The 24901-nt window shown below is 35.2% G+C and overlaps 1 protein-coding gene across 1 annotated transcript in view; it reads left to right on the top strand.

The window, feature by feature from the left end:
• HOMER1 (homer scaffold protein 1) overlaps positions 1-24901 on the top strand; it is a 122559-nt gene that overhangs the window by 50176 nt on the left and 47482 nt on the right. The window contains exons 3-5 of the mRNA XM_026498731.4: positions 2394-2525; positions 6021-6113; positions 15131-15270. Coding sequence (XP_026354516.1) covers positions 2394-2525; positions 6021-6113; positions 15131-15270 — 365 coding nt within the window. The remainder of the gene's footprint in view (positions 1-2393; positions 2526-6020; positions 6114-15130; positions 15271-24901) is intronic.

The raw sequence follows: 24901 nt of genomic DNA, 5'->3' as shown, positions 1-24901 counted from the left end.
TGCCCCTGATTAGAAAATGTCCGTTTGTTCTCATTTAGTGCCCTTACTGTAAAGTTTGCTTAAAGGTTTTCTAATCAAGCTGCAGAGACATCAGCATGGCGGAGGGCCAGAATAAGGGCCCTCAACAATCTGTAATGACACAGCATTTTTACCTCTTTTCCTTGAAAGGACAGGAACTCTGGGATTGAGACACAAATTTATTTTAAAGAATTAAGATTTTTCTTCTAAGTGGATTCATATTCAAACAGTTCAAAGCATTCTAGTTAAAGAATTATAATGAATAATTTTTTTTAAAGGGTGGGGTCATCTATCCTTTTAAAGTTTTTCTAATTAAAGAATCTCCATACAAGAAATCCCAGGAAAAGTGGAGGCAAGGAAAGGTTCAAAATGAGGGTGAAAGTGGAACTCTTAAAAGCATGAAGTTCACTTGCTATAGCTAAAACTGAAGGTCTGTGACCAACAGCAGATGGGTCAGTTTTCTTAGATGCCCATAAAACCTCTTGCTACCTCACATACTGAGAGTTACTGGGTCACATGTAAAATGCCCTTCCGTCCTTGAAAACACTCCGATTCCAGCTCAAAAGCACCCTCTTCAGGGAACACTTAAGGACCACCAAATCTAACGTAGTACCTGCCAGTCCCTGCCTTCGAGGCTCTCAGACTCTACCGCCAGCTGTTCTTAGGGGCTTCACAGCACTGAACACCCTGAAATTAAATTTGTCAGCTATTTATTTGTTCATTGACGAATTCCTCTTGTAGAAGTAATCCACAGTACATTGCCTCTCATTACATTCCAAGGCTCTAGAATTGTGCTTGGCCTTTAATAGGTACTCAGTTAGAAAAGCTGACCAAAAGCTAACCAAATGATTCCATAACCAAATTCCTTACCATTTGTTAATATATTCTTTCCCATTTAGTCTTTCATTTCATGACAGCCTGCAAGTTAGAGCACTTGTTAGCCACATTTCACGTAATCCTAAAACGACATGCTAGGAAAAAGAGCTTTTGAATTGAAGGGAAAGGAAGTATGAGTATATACATTTTGTCAGAGGTAAACATGCTTAATCGAGGATAGGGACTCTCATAGAACAATAGCCAACATCTCTGCTGTTTGTGACAGAAAGCAAGGGACCACTCTTTCTTTTGCTGTCTTCTTTAGTAGGATAAGTGTCCTACATTTATTGTAACTTCATCAATATGTGCATAGCTCATAAATATTTATATTCATACTGCTCACATGGTCAGTAGCTTTAGCTTTGCTCTGAAAATGCTTGATTTTCATTCCACATTTAGTCGTTCAAATGACTGCTTATGAATTAGGTAACTTTTTTTTTTTTAATTACTGGAATCACTTTGTAATCTCAATTTTGGAGAGCATTAAAATACTTACCTAAAACTGATTTTATACTTTTGCGTTACTGGCAGAGGGAATATACTTCAGTTAGTATGTTATAATAATAGTTGGGATTTATTATAGAGATCACCAAAATTAATATTTAATAATACACTAACATAGTAGTTTTCTAAGAAACTAGGTGTTAAACAGAAATGATAGTGATTATCTGTATCATGAATTTATACCACTTTATGAGAAAAGAAGTAAAGTATATATTTAGGGGTTTGTTTTTCCCTTGAGTAAAGGAAAAAGTACTAAATGATTGAAAGTCTTTCTGTATCATAATATATTTAAGTAAGTCAGCTTTAAGAAAACTCTTGATTATGAATTTTAGAAAATTAGCATACAAATAAAATTTTTTTCTTGTTGATATATTCATTTTTGAAAGATTCTTTGGAGGGTAGGGCCTTACTTTTAAAGAAACAACTATTAAAGCCTACTTGCTTCCAGGGAGTTCTACTCAAAATTAATAGATAATGATCTTATAAGATCAAAGGAAAGAAACTGACCACGCTAAAAACTCTTTAAGATTTTTTACATCATTGGAATACTTATTGATTGTAAAGTGTTGGAATTTTTGATAGAATACCCTATATTTATAGCTCTATTAGTTACCATATTTCTACACTGTCACTTATAATGTTAAAAACTATTTCTAGGGCACCTGGGTGGCTCGGTCGGTTAAGTGTCTGCCTTCAGCTGAGGTCATAATCCCAGGGTCCTGGGATCGAGTTCCACATCGGGTTCCCTGAGAGGCTGGCGGGGAGTCTGCTTCTCCCTCTGCCCTCCCCACTCATATTCTCTCTCTCTCTCTCACTTGTGCAAAATAAATAAATGTTAAAAGATTTATTTATTTAAAAAAACTATTTCTATAGCTATCTTTATATATTTAATGTTGTGACTCATTAGAAATCCTAAGTTTTTATGGAACTAAATCGTCCCATGTTTAAATTTTTCTAGTTTTTGGCTAGTTACTCATCCTCGTCTTATTTTTCAGGCAATAATTAATAGCACCATCACCCCAAACATGACATTTACTAAAACATCTCAGAAGTTTGGCCAGTGGGCCGATAGCCGGGCAAACACTGTTTATGGACTGGGATTCTCCTCTGAGCACCATCTTTCAAAAGTAAGTTAATTCATAAAAATCAAGTGGAAATCTTCTTCAAGTCAGACGTCTTAAATAAATAATAGCAAATGAAAAGTATAAAATACAGAAGAAATTTGATTAATATTCTCAGAACAACTGTAGTGACTTTAAAGCAAGAAGTGAGAGACCATTGGATTCCACTGTCAATTGGAAAATTAATTGTACACATTGAAAATGGTCACCATTGATAGAGAAGTATTTGTGTGGTTGAAAGTTAGGGGTTATCACTTCAGAATGGACTTTGCTGAGGGATTAGCACCCTTAGTGGAGATGGTCTGCAAGTAGGTAGACACCAAGCTTTTCTGAGTTGTGAAAACTTAAGCTGATAGTGATAAAGATTTCAGCTTTTTGACTTGAGTGTAGGCACACATAAATTACTTTGTTTAGGAAAAATGGTGCTTTATCTGGGTGAGAATTACTCCCAACTCTCTAATGCAGTACAGAGTGAGATCTCATAAACACATGAAGAGTTCTTGGAACATACTGACCAAGTGAATTACTGTGGCCAGAAAGGCCAATAAAATACAGAACATCACCAGGCTAATAAATATTGGAAATAAAACAGTTGTCCTGCTTGTAAGCAGCACCGTGCAGTGTTCATACCACCAGTGTCCTGAAATCTTGTGTCACACAGAAAGAGTATGTAAGGAAACTCTCCCAGGATAAGAAGATGATCAAGGAGATGAGGATTCATCACTTTTTTTCTTGCAATTTTATGCTCACCAGACCCAAAGATTTATGCTTTAAGCTTCTCTCTTTGAAGCCTTCCATAAAAGGGTAACACCACATTTGGAACATTTGACATAGAATTTGGTATACAGGGGATCTGGTCCCTTTTGGGGGTTGTTCTTGTTTGGATTCAGGGTCATCAGGCTCTTGAAGATACATACTGTTCATGTTTACGTGAAACCGTAAGCTATTCATTATAGAAATCATTCGGATTCTTAAATGAGTTCTTTTTAAAAACATGTTTTTTGTGAGTATTTATTGACTCAGGCAAATAGATAGCTCAGTAATTGAAGTAATCTTTGTTTCTATTTGTTTTGGTTGTATACATTCCCTAACACCGTTGTTTTCATATGTTTTTGTTATCTTTTTGATATAAATTATAGTTTAGGGGCCAATTTTAAGGATATTTTAAGTTTTGCCTTCACGATTATAAGTCCATCCCCAATAGGATGATTAACATGAACAAGTGTTACCTGATTTGGTTTCTGTTACACCCATCGTGTGCTCTAAATACATTTTCTTGAGCTGTAGTGAAGGTAAGAGTTAGATTCAGTCTTTTGGTGTAACAAGGACACAGGCATCCAGTTGAGCATTGCCACTCCATAAATAATCCCCTTAGGAAATTACACATTTATTCTAATACTTTTGCCGTTACTCAGGTGGAAGCTTTTTGGAGCTTTCTTTTGGAATTGTCTCTTAAAGTCTATAGCAAAAAAAAAAAAAGTTAAAACTATAATTAGCTTACACTTGATAAATTTCTTGTCAACACAGAAACTAAATTGTGGATTGATTTCTCCAATAAACTTGCATAAAATGGTTTTTGAGTCTAAGTAATTTTGACTAAGTTATTGTCAAATCTTTGAGGTTACTGGGCAGCTAGCTAATATGGTAAAGTAATAGTTAATTAAATCCTGTCAATTATGCTTTATCCTTTCATTTGATCTTTTTTCTGGAAATGGCTTTTATATTTCAAAAATTGTCTTTTTCCTCTTTAAAGTTAACGTATACTTTGACCAACCTTACTGACAGTGATTCCTGGTGTTGTGAAAGAGGATGGACAGTAGCTCTTGAAGTCTAGTTTAATTTATTCACTAGACTTGACTTCAAGAGTTCATGTTTAGATGATCCGTCTCTTCAGAATGTTTTTGTTGAAAGATGACAAAGTCATGATTTATTTTCCAAGCTACCTTGGAGACCAGTATTGCTGCTTTGTAGACTTTGGGGGACCCCGAGGAATTTATAATCTTTTACACAAATGAAGCAAGCATGGATTCATTCTGGCTTATTTTATCATTAAAAACCATAAGTGAATCAAAGCATTATAAGGGTTTTGAGAAGGCTCTGAAGGCAATTCTAGGGGCATTGAGAGAAATATTTGGTCTCCTAAGGCTGATGTATGAGGAAAATTGCAACTATGCTTGGATAGTTAGAGTGCTTAATAAGTTGTGTTTTGTTACCATGAAAACCCAAGCCTATAAAAATTAGCAATGGTGTGAGCCTTTATGAAGTTTCAAAAGGTTTTAAACATTACTTTGGAATGCTAGATGAGTATAAGAAAAACTTGAAGTTACGTAAAGAGAAGTTGATTATGGTTTTGTTTTTATTTCATTTACACCAGTGTGAATGAGACCTTTATAGCTTTGTGTTCAGATTAATTGAACAGAATATCTCCTTAATTTAAAAAGGAGAAGCATACTAATATAGATTCAGTTTCCTGATTTACAAGTTATAGGTGGTGGGGACAAGTTTAAAGTAAGAAGGAAAGCTGTAATGACAATTTTAATTTTGACCTTCCTCTAAGTCCCCAACACAGGTCAGGGTATCATGACCTCTCCTTCCCAAGTTTTCTTCCCCAAGAGAGAAAGGAAATCAGGGTTGGCATATGGGGATTTGAGGAGGGAACTATAATTTCATATTTTTATTAGCAGTTCTAGCAGGTGTTTTAAGTTACATAGAGATTTTTGATTTTTTAATTTGGTTATTCTGTAGCCTTAACTTACTCCCTCTGACAATAGCGGTAGACTAGTTTCTGCTTCCAAAACAATAATAGATACTCTCTGACATTTCTAGATTACTATGGGTTCATAAGAATTAGCATTTCGTGTCCTGTAGTTATTTTTTTTGTGGTGGTTATGAGACTTAGAGGCCTTTGTGGAATCATGTTTTTCCTCTCTGCTGCTGTACATTAACTCTTTAGGCATCTTTGGAAATGAAGTGTTAATAATGTCATTTAGTGATAATAATAAATGTTGCTATTTGTATTGTTGAAAATAAAATGCCTTACATAATACGAGAGTTTATTTCTAGTAAAAGTTAAAAGCAAGCTCCAAATACTAAGATGTTTATGAGTAAATACCTAAAAGAGTTGGTTTTCTTCATGATAAGTAAGTATACTAATCCTTACTGATTCCTGACATCCTATACTCTGCACCTTGGTCTTAGTAAAGTGTGTCTGAACAACCCAGAAAGGACGTAGGTAAACTTACTGACAGCAGATTCTAACTTAATTATATTATGATGTTTTTCAATGCAAAGGGTCAGAGTGGTTGATAGTGTCACACACAAGTGTTTGGTATAAGTTTTCTTTAACCTTCATTCTCATATTACACCTGTAATTGATTTGAGGGCTATGTTGCTTGTGTAAGAGTCAGTTATTGAGAAAATGAAAGAAAACCAAGGTAAAAGTGGGCATTGAGACCTATTATTGTTTTATTTGGTTAATCTGTATAGTCTTTATACATTCAGTTCGCAGAAAAGTTTCAGGAATTTAAAGAAGCTGCTCGACTAGCAAAGGAGAAATCACAGGAAAAGATGGAACTTACCAGTACACCTTCACAGGTGGGTATTTAATTTCTATTCTTATTTTTGAGCCTTGTTCATTTCAGATGGCATCCTTTATGCCAGGGTTAAATTCGGGAAAATAATGACAAAATTAAGATAGTTTCCAACGTGGACATAGAAATGCACCCTTCAATTAATCTGTACTAGTGGAGAAAGTTTTCTTTCCTATTTGCCAGTGTCTGCAAGAATCTGGGGGGATTTCAGTTCAGTAATTATAACTTAGATTCTGTGATGTGCCTACGACTTAGAAACAATCATTTGTAAAGAGCATAGATTGGCCTATTTTGTGTTCTGTACGGCCAGTCACAAGAGGAGGCGAGGAGAGGCTCAGGGAAATGAGTTTATTATACTCACAGGTTCTAGTAACGGGAAGCATAGCACATATCTGAGGGGCATGTGGAGAAGCCTCAGGGTGGTCAGGAGGCAGAAAGCAGGAGCATGGGAAAAGCTGAGGCTATAGAGCTATATGGAAGTTTCCTCAGGAATGGCAAAGCAGGATAGACAATTTCGGATTTGGCTAGTTGAATAATTTCTGCAGCCTCTGAACTCACAGGGGTAGTCCCTCATCGCCTGGTAGATGGCCCTGGGATGGTGAAGGCAGAAGAATATTGCATCCTGGCGTGCTGCGTGGCCCAGATGAGGGAGGTACAGCTTTAGATTGGTTGGTTTGCATATCAAAGGCATGTCTCCGCCTCACCCCCTTCTAAGGATTGGCTAGCCAGGATATCTTTTTTTAAAGATGTCAAAACATCAAATATACAGAAAAAAACAGTAGTCTGTTATACTTGATTTTAAGTGTCCTTAAATCTGACCATTGGGACATCTTTCTTTACACTTAGCCCTGAGACCCAAAGGTTATCGGTTTTATACACGTATTGCTTTTTCCTTTAACAATGACTTAATACCTGTGACTTGCCCATCATAATCTTTCTTTAGTTGGAAATTAGATCTCCAAGTAAAGTTCATTAAATACTTGTATTTCAGTGCTTTTACAAAGGTTTTAATGTACATTGTATGATTCAGCTTTTTAATAGGCTTTTCTAAAATTAGTATTTATTCCAATTTGAGTCTTAAGAACCCAGCTTTGTCCTGGGTTCTGTATAGCATTTGAAGTGTACTCAAGGCTCCCATGAAAAGAAAGAATCAGATGTTACAAATGTTTCTCTGGACTGTCAGTATAGTAGCAGATTTACCTAACACTTTCTTGAGGAAGTGAATAGGAATTTCCCGGGAATTTACAGACTAGACATTTTTGAACATGTTTGCTCTTTACCTTCCTCCTCACCCCTGGCATCCAACTCTATTTGGTAAACCCTGTTGGTATAAAGAGTTTTTTGGTTTTTAAAGAAAAGGAGAGCTCTGTTAAGTACGCGTAAAGTGCGTATTTCCTCTTAGACTAGAGGTGTACCCTGGATCGGAGCCAAAGCTCCATTACACCTCCTCCATACTTGCAGTGACCTGGAATAACATGATCATTTTTGAAACTTCCCTTGACCCTCTCTTCCCTAAGTGCTATGGTAGTGTAGTGATACATCTCCTAAAAACCTATGTAAAATTTAGTACCAGTACGTGTTCGGAGCTATCCTTCTTCAGGTGAATGGTTCTGGCGTTGTAGGAGGATGTTCTAGCACCTGCCCTAGAGAATATGCAAAGGACTCCAATAAAATTATAATGGATTACACTTATCCATCGTACTTACTTCCTGTTTCTCTGATCATTACTTGTTTGTGTTTAGTTAGCCATGAACAAGTTGCTGGTAAGATACCTGCTCCTCTTTGGTGGATGGAATGTCTTTAAGCCTTGACTTTCATCAGAGGAATATATCCAAGATGTTTATATATGGAAAATACTAGGAAATATAAGGAATAAAAAATATCCTAAGTTCCTCGGTATTTGAGAGCCAAAATATACTGATCCTACGTTATCTTTCCAAAGCATTTGAAGTCCGATAGCTAATTTAATGTACAGAAGCCAGAGTAATAGTTAAAAAATGTATTTATTTTCATTTTTGTTTTCTCCCCATCCCCTTTTGTGACAGTCCCTTACAGATGTCATTAATGTTTCTGTTTTAGTTTGAAATGTATGACTGCTGGGCACTCCGATTCTATTCAGCTAGGGAGCAGAGCTTGATTCTCTTTGGTTTAACCCAATCTGCTAAATTAACCCTCTGCCTGAAGTGTAGAATATTACTCAGGAATTCAGCAAGGGGAGCAGGAGGTTAAATGGAAGAATTGATAGTAGTAGGCATTCAGTCAGTCATAGCTTTTGTTTTTTATTTAGGTCGGATAACAGACTGGTTAAGAGTGTGGGTTCTCAAATCAGACAAACTTAGATATAAATTATTTTTTGTCACTATATGATCTTGGGAAAATGGCTTAACCCAGTTCTGTTTATACATCTGTAACATGGGGGTTACATTACTTACATTAGAAGATTGTTGGAGGGAATAAGAATGATAATGGCTATGTCATATGATAATGGCACTAATATAGGCTTTAGAGCCTGGCTTTGAATCTGGGCTCTAACCTTTACCGGTTTGTTTTGTTTTAGGCAAGTTACTTTTTTTTTTTTTTTAATTTATAAAATGAGTAAAAGAACAGTGTCTCCTGAAACTAATGTAACACTGTATGTTAACTATACTGGAATTAAAATTAAGAACTTAAGAAAAAAAAAAACAGTATCTCCTCCTAAGGTTATTGTGAGAATTAAATGAGGATTCCAAAGTGCTTAGCATAGAGTAAATCTTCAATGTTAACAGCTGTTGTTGGTGGTGTGGCTGTAATGCTGAAGATGATGATGCAAAGCCTTGACATAGTATCTGGCACATAATAGTTACTTAGAAAGATAAAGGTGCCTTAATTGAGTAAAACCCGCATCAGAGTACCCTGGAAAACTTGCTAAAACACAAAATGCTGAGTCCCACTCCTGGCATTTCTGATTTAGTAGGGCTGAGTTAGGGTGTAAGAATTTGCATTTCTGGCAGAGTTCCGGGAGATGTTGATGCTGTTGATCTGGGGATCCCACTTTGAGAAGTAGTGCTGTAGACAAACTGTTCCACGTCCCTAAAGGCATGTGATGAAGAGAGTCTGGCATTTAGGGCCAAGTTAGCCACTTCCCCATTCTTAAACTCTTCAGCTAAGATTGTACTCTTGATAAAATGTGTGGTCATGTCAGATAGTCTTTATGTTGTCTTGATCAAGATAACATCTCTAGGAATAAGTTGAATCATGTCTTAGTTTTTACTTTGTTTCATGTCCTCCTTTAACAAATAGACATTAATTTAGAACTTTTTCTGTATTGGAGATCTTATGTTCTTGTGTTTCCGTGGGAATCTTTTAAAACAGTCATTTTGACATAGAATCAGTAGTGATGTTTGGCTTTAAATCTGAAGTTTCTTATATAGTACACAGTAAAAAAAAAATGCTGTATTTGAATTAACTTGTTAAGTGCTTTCCTCAGAATGCACATTGAAGAAAAAGGGGCTATATAATCAAATAAATATAATGCAATTTTTTTCTTCATTGGACTTTAGAAAAAAATAAGTTTTAACTGTCATTTGACTAAGACTTTTAAGTTGAATGAAGTATTTATTTACTCCATTGTTGTTTGTAGTCAAACACAAGTTCTGGATTTTTTCCCCACGTAAATTGTCAGGTTGTAAAGCATTGGATATATGGTAGCTCTCTTCATCTATACTTAGGCTTTTTTCTCAAGATTTTTTCAAATTCACTTTATAGAAAAGTAGAATATACGTGTGTGTGTGTGTGTGTGTGTGTATTAAAGAAGGAAAAAAGCCTCTTACCTTTGTTATAAATACCATAACTTTTTCATGTTTGTAGAAGGTATGTGTGGGAGTGATTTGCATATGTTTTTAAAGGAATGAGTAGAGGAGAAAGAGAAGGAAGGGAATCATTGATGGAGCATTGTGAAGAAGAAGGTAATACTGTGAGGAAGGAGGATGGAAACAAACGAGCCACTTCTTCATGTGAGACAGGAGGGAAGGATAAAATATATTCAGATATAGATAGGAGGGAGACTGAGGAAGTCCATGCCAGTTTATTTCTCTTTTCTCTGGAAGGAAGAGGTAGGTCATTCACTGAGAGGAAAGACAGCTGAAGAGAGAGAGGGGCCTTGAACACAGGCTAGGAAACAGCTGTTAGGTAAAGTAAAAAAAGAAGAGTCAAGTGGGAGTAGTAAGTAAAATTAAATATTACTTGGCATTTTAAGAGCATAATTGAAGTCAGGGCTCAGAATTATTTTCATGACGCTAATCAGCCTATTTAACAGTGCTTTCTCTCATTGCACGTGGTAGGTTGGGCACGTACGAATATGAACCAATGATGGTTCATTTGGTAGGAATTGGAAATTGGCAAGATAGCTGTGGTGGAAGGAAGCCCCCAAATGCTAATGAGAATATAAGTAAGGTGATTGGCTTTCTGGTATAGCCTGACCATGGAGAGGAATAAAGCCAGATTGTACCTGACAAAGTTGCATAATGGCAGAGGTCCAAAAGATACCAGGTTGAAAAGCAAGTGGGAGGGGTGTGAGTTAGGTTGAGAGGATAGGAGGATGTACAACACCTCTTACCTGTTGGAATCAAAACTAGTAGTTGATGAATTAATCAAAAAAGTCAGTTGATGTGAAGGAGTCTTTAAAGAATATTTAAGTTTATAAATTAAAATTCAGTAATGCCGTCTTATGTATTCACCAAAATCTTTATTTAAAGCTGAAACCTTCTCTTTGAATATGAATCTGTTGATTGGAATTCCATGTTAACTTTCTTACATAAATAATACTCATAATTAATTGTCTGCAATTTCCTGTTTCTCTTTTCCTTTAAGTAGAGTTAACCCTATTTCACTTGCAAAGAAATCTGAATGTGATAGATTTTCCTGTCATTTTTCTGTTACTTGTAGATTTTATTTTCTAGCCATTTACTCTTTAGTTACGTCAAAGCATTTGGTTTGTTTTTCGTCAAAATAGCCACTCTAGCTTTGCATTCAGGCTTTATTAGTTTGCATAACATTTAATTCAGCTATATAATTATATTAATACACTTGGCATAAACATGGTTGGGACAGATACAGCTGATTCTTGGTAAGCGTTTAATGTGGCTGGTACAAAAAATATGCAGAATAGAGATTAACCCACTAGCACTGTGCTTCAGTCAGTCAGTACACTTTACGTAGGGAGGGAAGAGCATGAGTTAATCTAGTCAGGTTACAAAGAATTTCTGTGGTTGTCAGAAAGTGGGATTTCAGAAGTGGTGACCAGGTATGGGGACTGGTTTATTCCCGTAGTAGACATTTGATCTCAGCCTCATCTTCCTTTATGTATCCTTTTGTTCTTCTCTGTCTCTTCCCTGGCATTTCTTTCTATATCCACAGCCAGGGGAACTCAAAATCATAAGGTCCTTCCTGTCTGAGCCTCTGCCCAGAAAAGAGTGTTCTCATCTTCATTTAAATAGAAAAGACTGAAATAGAATAAGTCTTCTTTGAAATGTTTATTAAATGATAAAGAGAAGAAGCTCTGTTTTCCTTAAGTCAGAAAGATGGAACTGTAACAGGAATTTTAATTTTGGTCTTTACTGGAATTCAGTGGAAGGTGTTGGTGGTATTTGGTCTATTGTGGAAGGGCACTGCTGCCACATCCCTCCCTCCCACTCTCCTACTACAGCACAGACACCAGAGAGGAGCTTGGTGATACCACCACGAAGGCCTGGAGAGAGGGCGTGGCTCAGTTCTTTTTCATGGGATTCAGAATATTTCCTTTTGTGGGTTTGTTGTTGTTGTTTTTTATTGTTTTTTTGTTTTGTTCTATTTTTTGGGTTTTTTTTTTTTTTTTTTTTTTTTTTTAGGGGCTTTCCTGCCACTCCATAAATGAGTAGAGAGAGAGAATTCTTAAGAAAGCAGTTCCTGAATCCTACATGTGCTCTGTTTTTATTTATATTTTGTGTTTCACGTTTTTCATTTTTCATACCAACTTTGGTATACATATATATATACATACACAACCATATATAAAGAAGGTATTAATTTTTTCCTTAAAATGGCTACTAGTCATATTAGCTTAAGAATGTCTTTCCAGGGGCGCCTGGGTGGCGCAGTCGTTAAAGCGTCTGCCTTCGGCTCAGGGCGTGGTCCCGGCGTACGGGGATCGAGTCCCACATCGGGCTCCTCCGCTGTGAGCCTGCTTCTTCCTCTCCCACTCCCCCTGCTGTGTTCCCTCTCTCGCTGGCTGTCTCTCTGTCACATAAATAAATAAAAAATCTTTAAAAAAAAAAAAAAAAAAAAAAGAATGTCTTTCCAAAAAAAAGGTCTTTCTAAAGACCAGCTGTCCTTTTTTTCTTTCAAAAATTTGTAGTCTAATGTATCTCCAAGTTTTTTATTTTAATGTTTGAATTAAAGATATAAAATGTTGACTTTATATAAGGTATGTTTTTTTATAGGAATGACTGAAGTTGAATGTTTAAGAAACCTCACAAAATTTAGTTGAAAAAGACTCAATGTTTGGAATACATTAAGTATTCAATGTATTGAATACTGTGTTACTTTTAACATATATAAAGTTCCTGGAAAGTTTCACAGAATACTTTTGACTACCTGTGGGGTAGTTAGAAATCAAAGGAGTTTCATTTTCCTTTTATGTTCTTATGTATTGTTGTAACTGTCTTATGAGCAAATACTAATTTTATTAATTTTTAACCTGCTTTTAAAAAAATATGCTGTGGACTTTTTGTTTTCATTTTAGATATAATGTGTAGGGTAACGAAACATGCCTTTCATTTAATGTAGCTAATAATCCAGTTTTCTGATGGAAAGCCTGTTGAGTTGCGGTATTGGAGTTGTTGCTACCTCTATACCTTTCTTCTTTTCCTCCCTTCTGTCCTTCCTAGCCTGCCTCTGAAATGGTCTTTCCACCTAAGTAGCATCAGCATTCTTAGCCTCCCCAAGACCCATGTACCAAAACCCTCATTTCTCTCCAGAAGGCAGAGAGAACCCAGAACCTCCCTCCCTCCCTCTCTCTCTCTCTCTCTCTCTCAATCTTAATCTCCTTTTGTCCCTCACACTCTTATCATCGGTCAATTCTAGGAAATCTCCAAGTGAATCCTTAGTTGCTAACGCTGGTTGTACCCTCTGAGGTTAGCAGGGTAATTTGTGGGGTGCCTGGGTGGCTCAGTCAGTTAAGCATTTGCGTTTGGCTCAGGTCATGATCCCAGGGTCCTGCTCAGTGGGGAGTCTGCTTCTCCCTCTCCCTCTGTCCCTATTACCTGCTCATGCTCTCTCTCTCTCTCAGGTAAAATAAATAAAATCTTAAAAAAGACTAAGGTAATTTGTTTCTGTTCTCATTTTCACTGAATGAGAACATTCAGTGAACTTACTGTTCAACTGATTGGACAGTCCACCTTGATTATTTTAGTTTGGTTTGGCCTTTCTTGGAGAGAGATAGCCCTGGTTTATTCCTTCATGCTGCTTCAACTTTTTCTGGCTAATTGATATGATCCATAATTGACCTAGAAGTAGTCACTTGGGATATCATGCCCATTTTATGTTGTCACATTATACAATAAACCTTATTCATCCATTGACTGTCAGTTACTGGAAACCAAGAGGATTTAGGAGAAAGATTTTAAAAGAATGAAATTAAAGGTCAAAATAGAGGTTTCATTAATAATTGAACAATAGTTAAGTGATAAGGTGAAATCAAGAAAGTAGGCCTTTTGACCTTTAATAGCTTGTGTAATTTATAACATTATGGCATAATTAGTTAAAATATTAAAATGTGAAATAAAATACATACAATCTAAAACCAGAAGCCCCCAAATGTTACTCACCATATTAATATTTTCTATATTTCTTTTTACCATTTCTCCATGTGCATTATTTTTATATAAAGTATATAAATTATCATAACCTAAGATATCTCCTAAGATATCTCTTCATATTTTTCTAATTATAGGCATTTTTCTCTTTTACACAAATTTTTCTTGTTGGATATTTTCTTTTTTTTAAAGTAAGCTCTACCCCCAATGTGGGGATAGACTCTTGAGATCAAGAGTCACATGTGCCACCAGCTGAGCCAACCAGGCACCCCTCTTGTTTTTATTTGAAGAAATCCTGTATGCTTTCAGGTTGGCAGATTGTGACCATACCTATCCACTCTCCTATTGGACACTGATGTTTTCCTTTTCTTCCTTACCATAGCCTAATATTTCAGTTGTGAAGTTTTAGTGCCCAGAGATCACAAGGAGTCCATAATGCTGCACTTAAATGATCTGGTGCTAAGGCCTCCCCTGGTTAACAGGTTTAGCCAGTGACCCCTCAATTCTGATCTCTACTGATACCAAATTCAGATAATCTTATGTTGCCAGTCACAATAATAAGTATCAGCTTGAGCTTCATTTTAAATTCCATTTATTTTCTAGAGGAACAAATTAAATTTACCTTGATAGACAAAACTTAATTAAAAGTAGAAATAAGACAGGAAATTTTGTGAAGAAAAATAATTCCATTCTTCAGGCAAGCTGAAATACACTCCCTCTGTATATGTTACAGAGGGATTTCTGGGTGCTTTTGTAGATAACTCTGGAATTGAAAAGTAGGGCAGATAAAAAAATTAAAACTTGTTGGAGATTTCATTCTTCCCTTTGCCTTTTTACCTTCCCAAGTAAAATCACATCTTCTTGCATTTTTGTGCTGTCTTCTTTTTTTTAAGTAGTTCTTTGAATATCTTCTATTCTAACCAGTTAGTTGCTTTATATAAACCCGAAGGTTCTTCAGTTCTTTGAAACTGCAAATTCTAAATTGTATTGTTGTGGATAATTTTCTTAGGAGTTGCTTTGCTTTAAAAAATTATTTTCTCCTTTAATTTTATTTTTTACCTCTTTGACTCAAATTTCAATGGAAATATAGATTGTAAGTATGCATACATTGGAGTCACTTTTAACTTTAAGATTATCTCATATATTTTAACAAAAATGTAACACTTTTATCCCCCACCCCCTCTTTTTAAAGGAATCAGCAGGCGGGGATCTTCAGTCTCCTTTAACACCAGAAAGTATCAATGGAACAGATGATGAAAGAACACCTGATGTGACACAGAACTCAGAGCCAAGGGCTGAACCAACTCAGAATGCATTGCCATTTTCACATAGGTACAGATTCAATTCAACCATCATGATTAAGTAAAATGTGTAAATATGGAAACTTATTTGGTTTCAGATAAATGTTGCAAAGTTACAATCCTGAGTGAAAATTCCAGGTCAGTCTTTTTTTTTTTTTTTTAAACTGTTTCTATTAACCTCAGAAAGGTTTTTAAATAATAGTTTATAGATGCCTAGATGGACTAGAGTGAACGTTTCCTTCATGTAGAAAAAGGGCTACTGAGTTAATTGCAGTACAGATCATTTTTCAGTGAAACAGTATATTTCTATAAATCTCTTCTACTTATTTTTTAACACAGCCCCCCCCCCCCCCCCCCGTGTCCCCTTTGTTAACCTGGTTTCCACTTTCATCTATGTTCTTGAGGGTTATAATTTTTTTTAATCGGCTTCCTACTCTGAAATTAAGCTTTACCATACTCTTAACGGTGATCTCACCATAGGATTTCACAGAAGGAAACAAGTTATTGTTGTAACTTATATTCATGTTAATGTCAGATTTAGTTTTTCTTACCAACATAACAGGAGATAAATCTTCGTGTACTTCTGAACTGTAAAAGAATTTGATACCTCAAAAAGATACAATTTATCTTAAATGTGTTCTAAACCAGTTACAGTAATTATTTGCCATATGGTGGTATTTTTCGAATATAGGGAGGTCTGTGGAACTGCAACATTGCAAATATAAACAAATACCTATCGGTCATTGTCTTAAAAGTTAATTTGTATCCTTCTCTGGAAACTTTTGACTAGGTGGTTTTTTAATTAAAATTGAGAAAACAGTTTTCCGATGTTGTGAATCTCTTGAGGACCAATTTTTAAAAAATCAAAGTCTTTAGCATATTCAGAACAATTGTGAAGTGAGATATTCCAGACTCTTTTTTCATGAGAATTCTAATTTTAATTGAATTTGTGGAATATTAGGGGCAGCATAGATTATACATGTTAGAGACTAACATTGAGAGACCTCATGGTCAGGCTGAGGAAGAAGAAATTAGTTATGGGTTTTTTAAGGAGTGTGTGAGGAAAATTTTTTGATTGAAAGACTATTATAATTTTGTTCCTAAAAATGCTAATAATTGTGCATTCAACAGTAGATATATCTTAGAATTATCATGGAGATCATGCTTTAGCTATTGCAGTGTAAGCGTATTCTCTTTACTATTGCTACTAAAAAAACTGAACACATGAAAAATTCACTAGTTCCTCTGAAGACTGTTCACATTATAAGTAAAACATACAGGTTTTTTGAATATGTGGTTACAGTTGAAGAGCACTGTGATTAGTAAGTAGTTTTTAAAACATAGGTTGAGGGAAGGAAAAATTTTGTTCCTATTAAATTTAACATACCCATTTAAAAGATGTAAATGCACCGAACATAATTATAAATTTGATTTCTTTGGCTAACACTTAAGCCTTGTGAATTGAATACTATAGCATTTGGAAATAAGAACTTTCATATTTAACATTTGTAAAAACTACTTCTAGTTTACTTTATGCACCTAAAATTCTCTGAATGTTTGTTGTTTTGGTAATCCTTAGTATTTGGAGTTACTAAATGGGACTAGTCATCTTCTATTGGTGTTCTCTGTTCCTGGGATTCTAATAGGAGTTACTTACTTTGACTTGAAGGTACAGATTCTTTGACTACTAGAATCTATAGATTAGTCATGGAGATATTTGAGTTCTGAAAAGAAAATTTAACAGGTCATTTTAAGCTTTTAATTATGTTAAAGGTATTGTACAATCTTACAGCTTTCTTGTTATACTGTTTTAAAAATACCTTAGCTTACAGGTTTTCAAAAGACTTATTTTCTGAATTAGTTTTGATTTCCACCTGAGTTAGAAGAGTCAGTGTTTTATAGCCAATGTTAGAATCCCAAAATAATAGAAGAGACCTTAAAGATGGTATAAACCAGGAGGATCTTCCAAACTGTGGTATTTTGAAATCAGTTTAGGTTATCTGTGGCATTCCAAAAAATGAAACATAAAATAGGAAACATCGGAGTAAAATTCACATTAAGAGTAGAAACTTTATTTCATTCAGTAAAACACAGATTAGTGTGTGTGCTGGATTATAGTGTAGAAAACGTCAAAGTTTGAAAGCATGTGTCTTCAACATGTCAGGAGACTAAATCCCAGAGTTATGTGAGTTGTCCTGGGTCACATGGTTTATCAGTAAAAACTTGAGTAAGGCTACAGCTCACTTTTTTCTTTTTTAGAGAGAGATTTTGTTTCTTTATTTGAGAGAGCGATAGAGAGAGAGAGAGAGCGTATGAGAGGGGGGAGGGTCAGAGGGAGAATCAGACTCCCTGCTGAGCAACAAGCCAGATGCAGGACTGGATCCTGGGATCTGAGCCCAAGGCGGTTGTCCAACCAACTGCGCCACCCATGCACCCCCTAAGCTCACCTTTTGACCCCAGTAGGTACTGCCAGTTAGTTAACAGTGCATTGTAGTCGAATTCCCGTCTAAGTACATTGCAGTGTCAGGAAGCTAATAACTTCCTATCCTAGGAGAACTCTGTAGAAATAAGATCAGTATTTCATGAATTAGAAACAGCAAGAATATTAAAATAATTTTTATTTAAATCTGAAACTTGTATTTAAACTTGATATGCTATCCCTCCCCCCCTTTTTTTTATGTCAAAGGAAGACAAAGTTTGTGTTTTTTAAGGCTTATTGAGACTGTTTTGCCTTCTTCCTTAATACTTATTTCAACAGAAAAGAATGGACAAAAATACATTCTGCCAACATCTCTCTGTTCTGGTTGAACAAAGTCACTAGAACATCTATGTGTTGTGGTTGCCTGAAGGAAGGCTGTGGAGACTTAGTCAAGTTCATTAAGAGCTGGTGGTAGTAATAGCACTTAGCAAGCCAATTTGTGCTCTTAAAATTCAAACCATGTGCCTAAATCTCATGAATTCATTAATTAACATACCAAAAGAAGGCCTTGATTTTCATTTGGTCCTGAAAATTTTAGCAGTTGCGATATAGTTGGTTCTTCACTCTGTTAGGTTTACATACTCTTTAGAAATACTAGCCTTAAAGACATAAGCACTTTTTTTTGTTACTCTTTAAACAGATTTTCATATACATACGAGAGGGAGAATACTGTGATGAACACATCATCCAGCTTCAAGAGTTGTGAAAAAATGGCCAGTCTTATTTCTACCCCTGCCCACTCTTCCACTTTTGTATTATTTTGAAAGCAAATCCCAAACATATAATTTCATCCACAAATACTTTTTAAAGTTACTTTTGAGCTTTTTAAAAAACTTATTTACTAAGGTAGTACAGCTTTTTATATTCTATCTCAGTAGCATTACAGATTACCTTAAATTATTTACTATTTTCTTTGATTTTTAATTATGCTGATGAACTAAATTTTAGAATGTATGGGCTATTCAGTACTCCTTAGTCAAGTGCTGTTTTTATGTCCTTGCCATAAGCTATGCAAAAACATTCTCATTGAGTAGGTTTCAATAAATTAATATGTTTCTAGTGTATTTATTTAAATGCTTTTTAAAGTTTAGGGGTATGTAAAAGAGGGAATTGGGATAAAAATGTTTACTAATTTCTTTGGGGAAATTGCATTACATTTTATCTAAATTGCTATATTTTCTTAAAAAACTATTTTTTAACCTAAATGATAAAAATCATTTTGGGACTGAGCTAGTATATACTGACCCACTAAAGTGTTCAGGACATCCTTTGAGACCTTAGTCTTATATTAGCTATATACTAAATAAAGTAGCTATAAACTAATAGACCAGTATATACAAATGGGGGAAGGTTTTGTTTTCTTATTCCAGGGACTTAGTGTTTACTTCATAGCATCAGCTGTATGGAATTCTGTAAATTACTTGTTCCTAATAATAAGAAATTCTAGGATTTGTTTTAAGATTTAAAGCTATCTAAAATTCTCTTGGAAATAGTTAATTTTATAGTTTCCCAGGGCTGTTAGAATGTAATACTGAAAACTAAAACTTTTCATTTTGTTCATTGTAAATTTATGCTCCGTACATATACAGTAATATATTGATAAATAAGTGCTGTTATCATCTTTCTGAGAGTCCAGAACTGGTATATATACATTAGTAGTTTGTGAAGCTATTTTTGTACTGATAAATTTTAATAACAGTTTGATTATATTAATGGAAAATAGGCTCTTTTAAGCACTGATTATATTAAATTCTTCTAATGTTTAGATAGTATATTCTTATGGTGCTGCTAGTACTTACACATTTTGGGGTACTGCATGTATCTTCTTTTCTGTTAAAGAGATTTTTCTGCCACTTTGTGTGTTTCCAACAGATACTCATTAAAGGATGTATGCACAAATGTTACTCATTAGTATATTGATTTTGCTTTAAATCAGTATAACCACAGTTTTACTAGAATTTATGAAATCTGGGTGGGATCATTTCATTTCTATTTAATAGAGTAATTTCTTCATTATCAGTTTCAGAAAGGTACTGCTTTAAAACTGCTTAGGGATTTTTGTACAATTTCAAAAACTAAATTTCATTAGAAAATTTACACACTGTTTTAGTTACATGTTAAAATTTTTAAAAATGCCTTATTTTGAATCAAACACTGTACGTACTTGAAAGATGATATGAACGAGAAAAAGGTGAATGACTATTAAGAGCTCTGGGGTACTATACTCTCCACAGCTATGCCTTCTGTCTCCCATTTTTATGAATAGTAGGCAAAACTTAGAAGATCATAGTTAGGAACTAGAATAGAAATAATCTCTGTGGCTAACTTTTGTTTGGAAAAAATTTTTTTTATAAAAATGTTTTTTTAAAGATTTTATTTATTTATTCAACAGAGATAGAGACAGCCAGCGAGAGAGGGAACACAAGCAGGGGGAGTGGGAGAGGAAGAAGCAGGCTCCCAGCAGAGGAGCCTGATGTGGGGCTCGATCCCATAACGCTGGGATCACGCCCTGAGCCGAAGGCAGACGCTTAACCACTGTGCCACCCAGGCACCCCTGGATAAAATTTTATCTGTAAAACCGGGACTTGATTTCACAAGAAGTGCTTTATCATTAATACAATTACAGGTGAAAAATTTAATTTGTAGGATTCTCTTTACTGTTAGAGTTACAAACGGCTTAAACATTATTATTCTTCCACCATTGAACCTCAAAAATTAGATTAGTTTTTTTTTTAATTAATTTGAAGGCCAAGACAGAGTATGGAAGTTGTAATATAACAATTTAGAGATGTCAGAATTTCCTTTACCATCATTGTGAACAGATAGCATTTTATAAGAAGTGCTATAGTAATTTCGTAATATATACAGTTTACATTCTCTGGGAGGTGGGAAGCAATTTATGTATTTTTAAATAAGATGGAATAAAAAAAATAGAACATAGTGACCTTTATTAGCTTTCCAAACAAGTACACTCAAATTTCCTATCCTGCATTTTTAAAGAATTAATCTTTATTCCCTTCTAATGTCTTATAAAATATTTTGAAGAAAATGTGTAAGTTTGCTGAAGCATCTTTTTCAGGTGTTACCAGTTAATATAGGTTATTTGCAAGAAGAAAAAGTACTATTCATTTGAGATAAAGACATTATTAACTCCACTCTGTTAGGGATTAGTCCTTTCCCCTTCTCCCTCTCTGCCTTACCAGTGTAATTACTGAGAAAGAATGTTCACCAGTCCACCCCAGTGATTGTCAGCTTCTCTTTTCAAAATGACTAGCTGGAGTTAGACGTGTGGTCATTCATAATGTAACAGATTGATCCTAGATTAATTATGATCTCTTCCCTGTAGAGGGCTTGTAAAATTCCTTTTATCGTTTCATTTCCGTTTTTAAAAGAACATAGTGGGGTTTCTATTGGAAGGGAGGTGTGTGATATATAGATCGTTCTGTTCTGACTTAGAGGAAAATGATCTTCCTTTGAATTTGGATTCCCATCTTTCCTCTTATTAGAGAAGGGACAAGATCAAGATGTGAACATAGGCAGAGTCAAACAAGCCATGTAAATGTGTGATATTTATGCTATGTATGGCAGTAAGGAATGGTGAGGTCTGTGGTAGAGCGAAGTGTGCAAGGTTCATCTGAAGATATTAAAGTTTTTTTAAAATAAGGCCATACAAAGAGGTGGGGTCTAGATGACCCATCTTGTTTCTAGTCTAAACTGTAAAAAGGAAACTATGATTTATATATGGTTTAGTCCAAGGTAAGGATTTTAAACATATTCTAGCTAGTAATATTCATTGTTGTAAAGACCTTATAAACTCTCGGTGGAGGTATTTGGGAGGATATACATGCAGATGAATCCTGGATATTTCCTCTTTGGTGACATATTACTCTGACAGGTGTTTTCTCCCAAACACAAAAACGACACAGTTTCTATGGCATGGTACATACAGACCCTTCCACGGTCGTCGGATGAGGCCTCCCCAGCCTTATCACCTTGTGCTTCTGTAGCTGTTGGTCCAGATTGCTTGTAGGTCTCCATGTATAACCAACCATGCAACCATGCTTTCTCATCTACAAGTCTTTGCTTCCTTGTTTTTGGAATGTTCTCCCTTCTCTTTGCAAAGGCTGTGTACCCACACTCTGTATTCTTCCCATTTACCTCTGCCTGTAACTAGACAACCAACTGGTCAACCCCTGTATAGCCTTTAACCTGCAGCACCACTGCCTCTGTAAATTAGTCTCATGCCCTCACCTGTCCTCCTCTGTTAAATCTGTTACTTCCTGATTTACATATGGAAGTTAAAATTAACTTATCAGTGTCACCTGGGGCAAGGATTATGTTTTATTCATTTGTGTTTCTGATGCTTGACATGGTAGACAGTCAGTAAACATGAATGAAACAGTTTCCCTCACAGAAATCGAGTACATGCATTGAATACCCTTGGTATGGTGTTTCAGTCGGCTAGTTATATGCCTTTAGGTTCATAAGACCTTGAAGCTAAAATATAAAACTAGTTATATTCTTTGAAATTCAGTCACTCTTAACAATTTAAGTCTTGAGTTTAACTGACTTTAGTCTAATTTTCTCCAAAATTTCCTAGTTTGCATAAAGAAATTTTGAAGATAACGTGTTAATTAAGTACTTGAGTAACTCGAGAGATGCTAAAATGTGCATTTTCATTGTAATAGAATTTTTTTATCCTTTTGATAATTTCCTTTTTATTTAAAAAGCTGTGCAGAATGATTCAATGGTGTATTTTCTGTGAAGTTATTTTTATTCTTTGTTTTTAAAACCAATCATAACCAATCATAACCAAAATGTGTTTTTTAAAAATTTCATCCTTTAAAAGGTCAACATAAGCACTTACTATTTGACTCAAAGAAGTGAATTTAAAGACTGCTGCTTTTTTAAAATTGAGAATTGTACTATGTACATTTGGCAGAAGTAAACATTGGGGCCAACTCTTGCTTCCCGAGATAACACATTTCACGTGGAAATAAGCTGACGATTAATACACCAAAATGTATTGAAAGTAGTCCTACACCTTCCTTGTACGGATAAAAAATGTAGATGTGACTAACCAATTGAAATAAATGTACATTTTACTTTTATTTTCAATCAGTTTGCCACTTTCCACTGAGTTTAGCTTGGTCATACATCCATTGTAGAGAAAATAGTTCATTTTTATGACTCTGGCCTAAATTGAAGTTTAAATGTTGATAGCAGAACTTTGGAGGTAGAAGAAACTTTCTCTATATTACATAGTCCATCCACTTCATTTTACGGAAGTATAAGCAAGTCCAGGGAGGATGTGAGGTACTCAGCACCAGTATTTGTTAATGGCTAGATTAGAACAGAGAGATCTCCAAAGGCATTGTTCATTAGGTCCTTCCTGGTTGAGGCAATGCTCCTTCTACTGACTCCAAGAGGTTTGTTTTCTGTATCATACTTCAAGATACTTTTCACCCAGATTATTGTCGTTGTTCAGCATTTATTTAACACTACTAACTAAACTCCCCTATTAGATTCTTAGCTTATGGAGTAAGTTTTATTGACTTGGATTTCTTGGTATACCGTATAGTTTCAAGCCATTTAGATACGTAATAGATAATGAATAAATTTGTTGAGCAAATAAATGAATATTTTTGCCATTCCTGAGATGACAGAAAGAGGTAAATAAGTTGGTACATCTTGATCATTAGCAACAAAAATATATGCTAGACAGGGTCAACAAACACATCAATATGAGGAATAATTAGTTTACCTTTTTAATTCCAACAGAATCCACTTAGCTGTTAATATTCCCATTAATAATTTTAGTAACTGCTTTATTGAGATGTAATTCACGCACTAAATAATTCACCTATTTAAAGTGTACAGTTCAGGGGGGTTTGGTATATTTATAGAGTTGTGCAACCAACACCACAATCAGTTTTAAAACATTTTCCTCACCTCCCGCCAAACCCTGTACCTATTAGCAGTTACTTTCTTTTACCTTTTCACACACTCCCCTTCCCCCCAACCTGAGGCAACCACTAATCTTTCTGTCTCCATAGATTTGCCCGTTTTGGACGTACTTTATAAATGAAATCATACAATATGTGGTCTTTTATGACTAAATTCTTTCACTTAGCGTGAGTTTTCAAGGTTCATCCACATTGTAAAATGTATCAGTACTTCATTTCCTTTTATTGCTGGATGATTTTCCATTGTGTGGATATACTGCATTTTATTAATCCACTCATCAGTTGATAGACATTTGTGTTGTTTTCACTTTTTGAAAGTCCCACCATTGTTATGAATAACGCTGCAATGAATAATCGTGTACAGGTACATATTTTCAGTTCTCCATGTCTATTCTAGGAGTAGAATTGCTGGATCATATGGTAATTTGATGTTTAACCTTTAGAGGAGCTGCCAGACTGCAAAAGCAGCTGCACCATTTTACATTCCCACCAGCAGTGTATAAAGGTTCCAGTTTCTTCACATCATCAGAGCTTGTTATTATCTGTCTTTTTTATTATAGCCATCTTAGTAGGTGTTAAGGGCTTGTAGTTTCAATTTGCACATATTTCCCTGATGGCTAATATTGTTGAGCATCTTTTCATGTGCTTTTTGGCCACTCGTATATGTTCTTTGGATGGCTGAAACTTTTGTATTGCAAAAAAAAAGTTTGGATGGCTACTCAGATCCTTTATACATTTTTAATTGGGTTGTTTGTCTCTTTGTTGTTGGGCTGGAATTCTTTATGTATTCTGGATATATAAACTCCTTATCAGATAATGACTTGCAGATATTCTCTCCCATTCTGTAGATTGTCTTGTCACCTTTTGGTAGTGTCCTTTGCAATATAAAAGTTTTAAATTTTAATTAAGTCTAAGTTATCTATTTTTTCCCTTTGTTTCTTTATAGTTTTGGTGTCATATCTTTTTTTTAATTAATTACTTTTGTAAAATTAACATATAATGTATTATTTGTTTCAGGGGTACAGGTCTGTGATTCATCAGTCTTACATAATTCACAGCACTCACCATAGCACATGCCCTCCCCAATGTCCATCACCCAGCCACCCCATCCCTCCCACCCCCCTCCGCTCCAGCAACCCTCAGTTTGTTTCCTGAGATTAAGAGTCTCTTATGGTTTGTCTCCCTCTCTGGTTTCATCTTGTTTCATTTTTTTCCTC

This window comes from Ursus arctos, unplaced genomic scaffold (assembly GCF_023065955.2).
Source record: "Ursus arctos isolate Adak ecotype North America unplaced genomic scaffold, UrsArc2.0 scaffold_5, whole genome shotgun sequence".
NCBI lineage: Eukaryota > Metazoa > Chordata > Mammalia > Carnivora > Ursidae > Ursus > Ursus arctos.
This window is presented reverse-complemented; position numbering and strand designations above follow the sequence as displayed.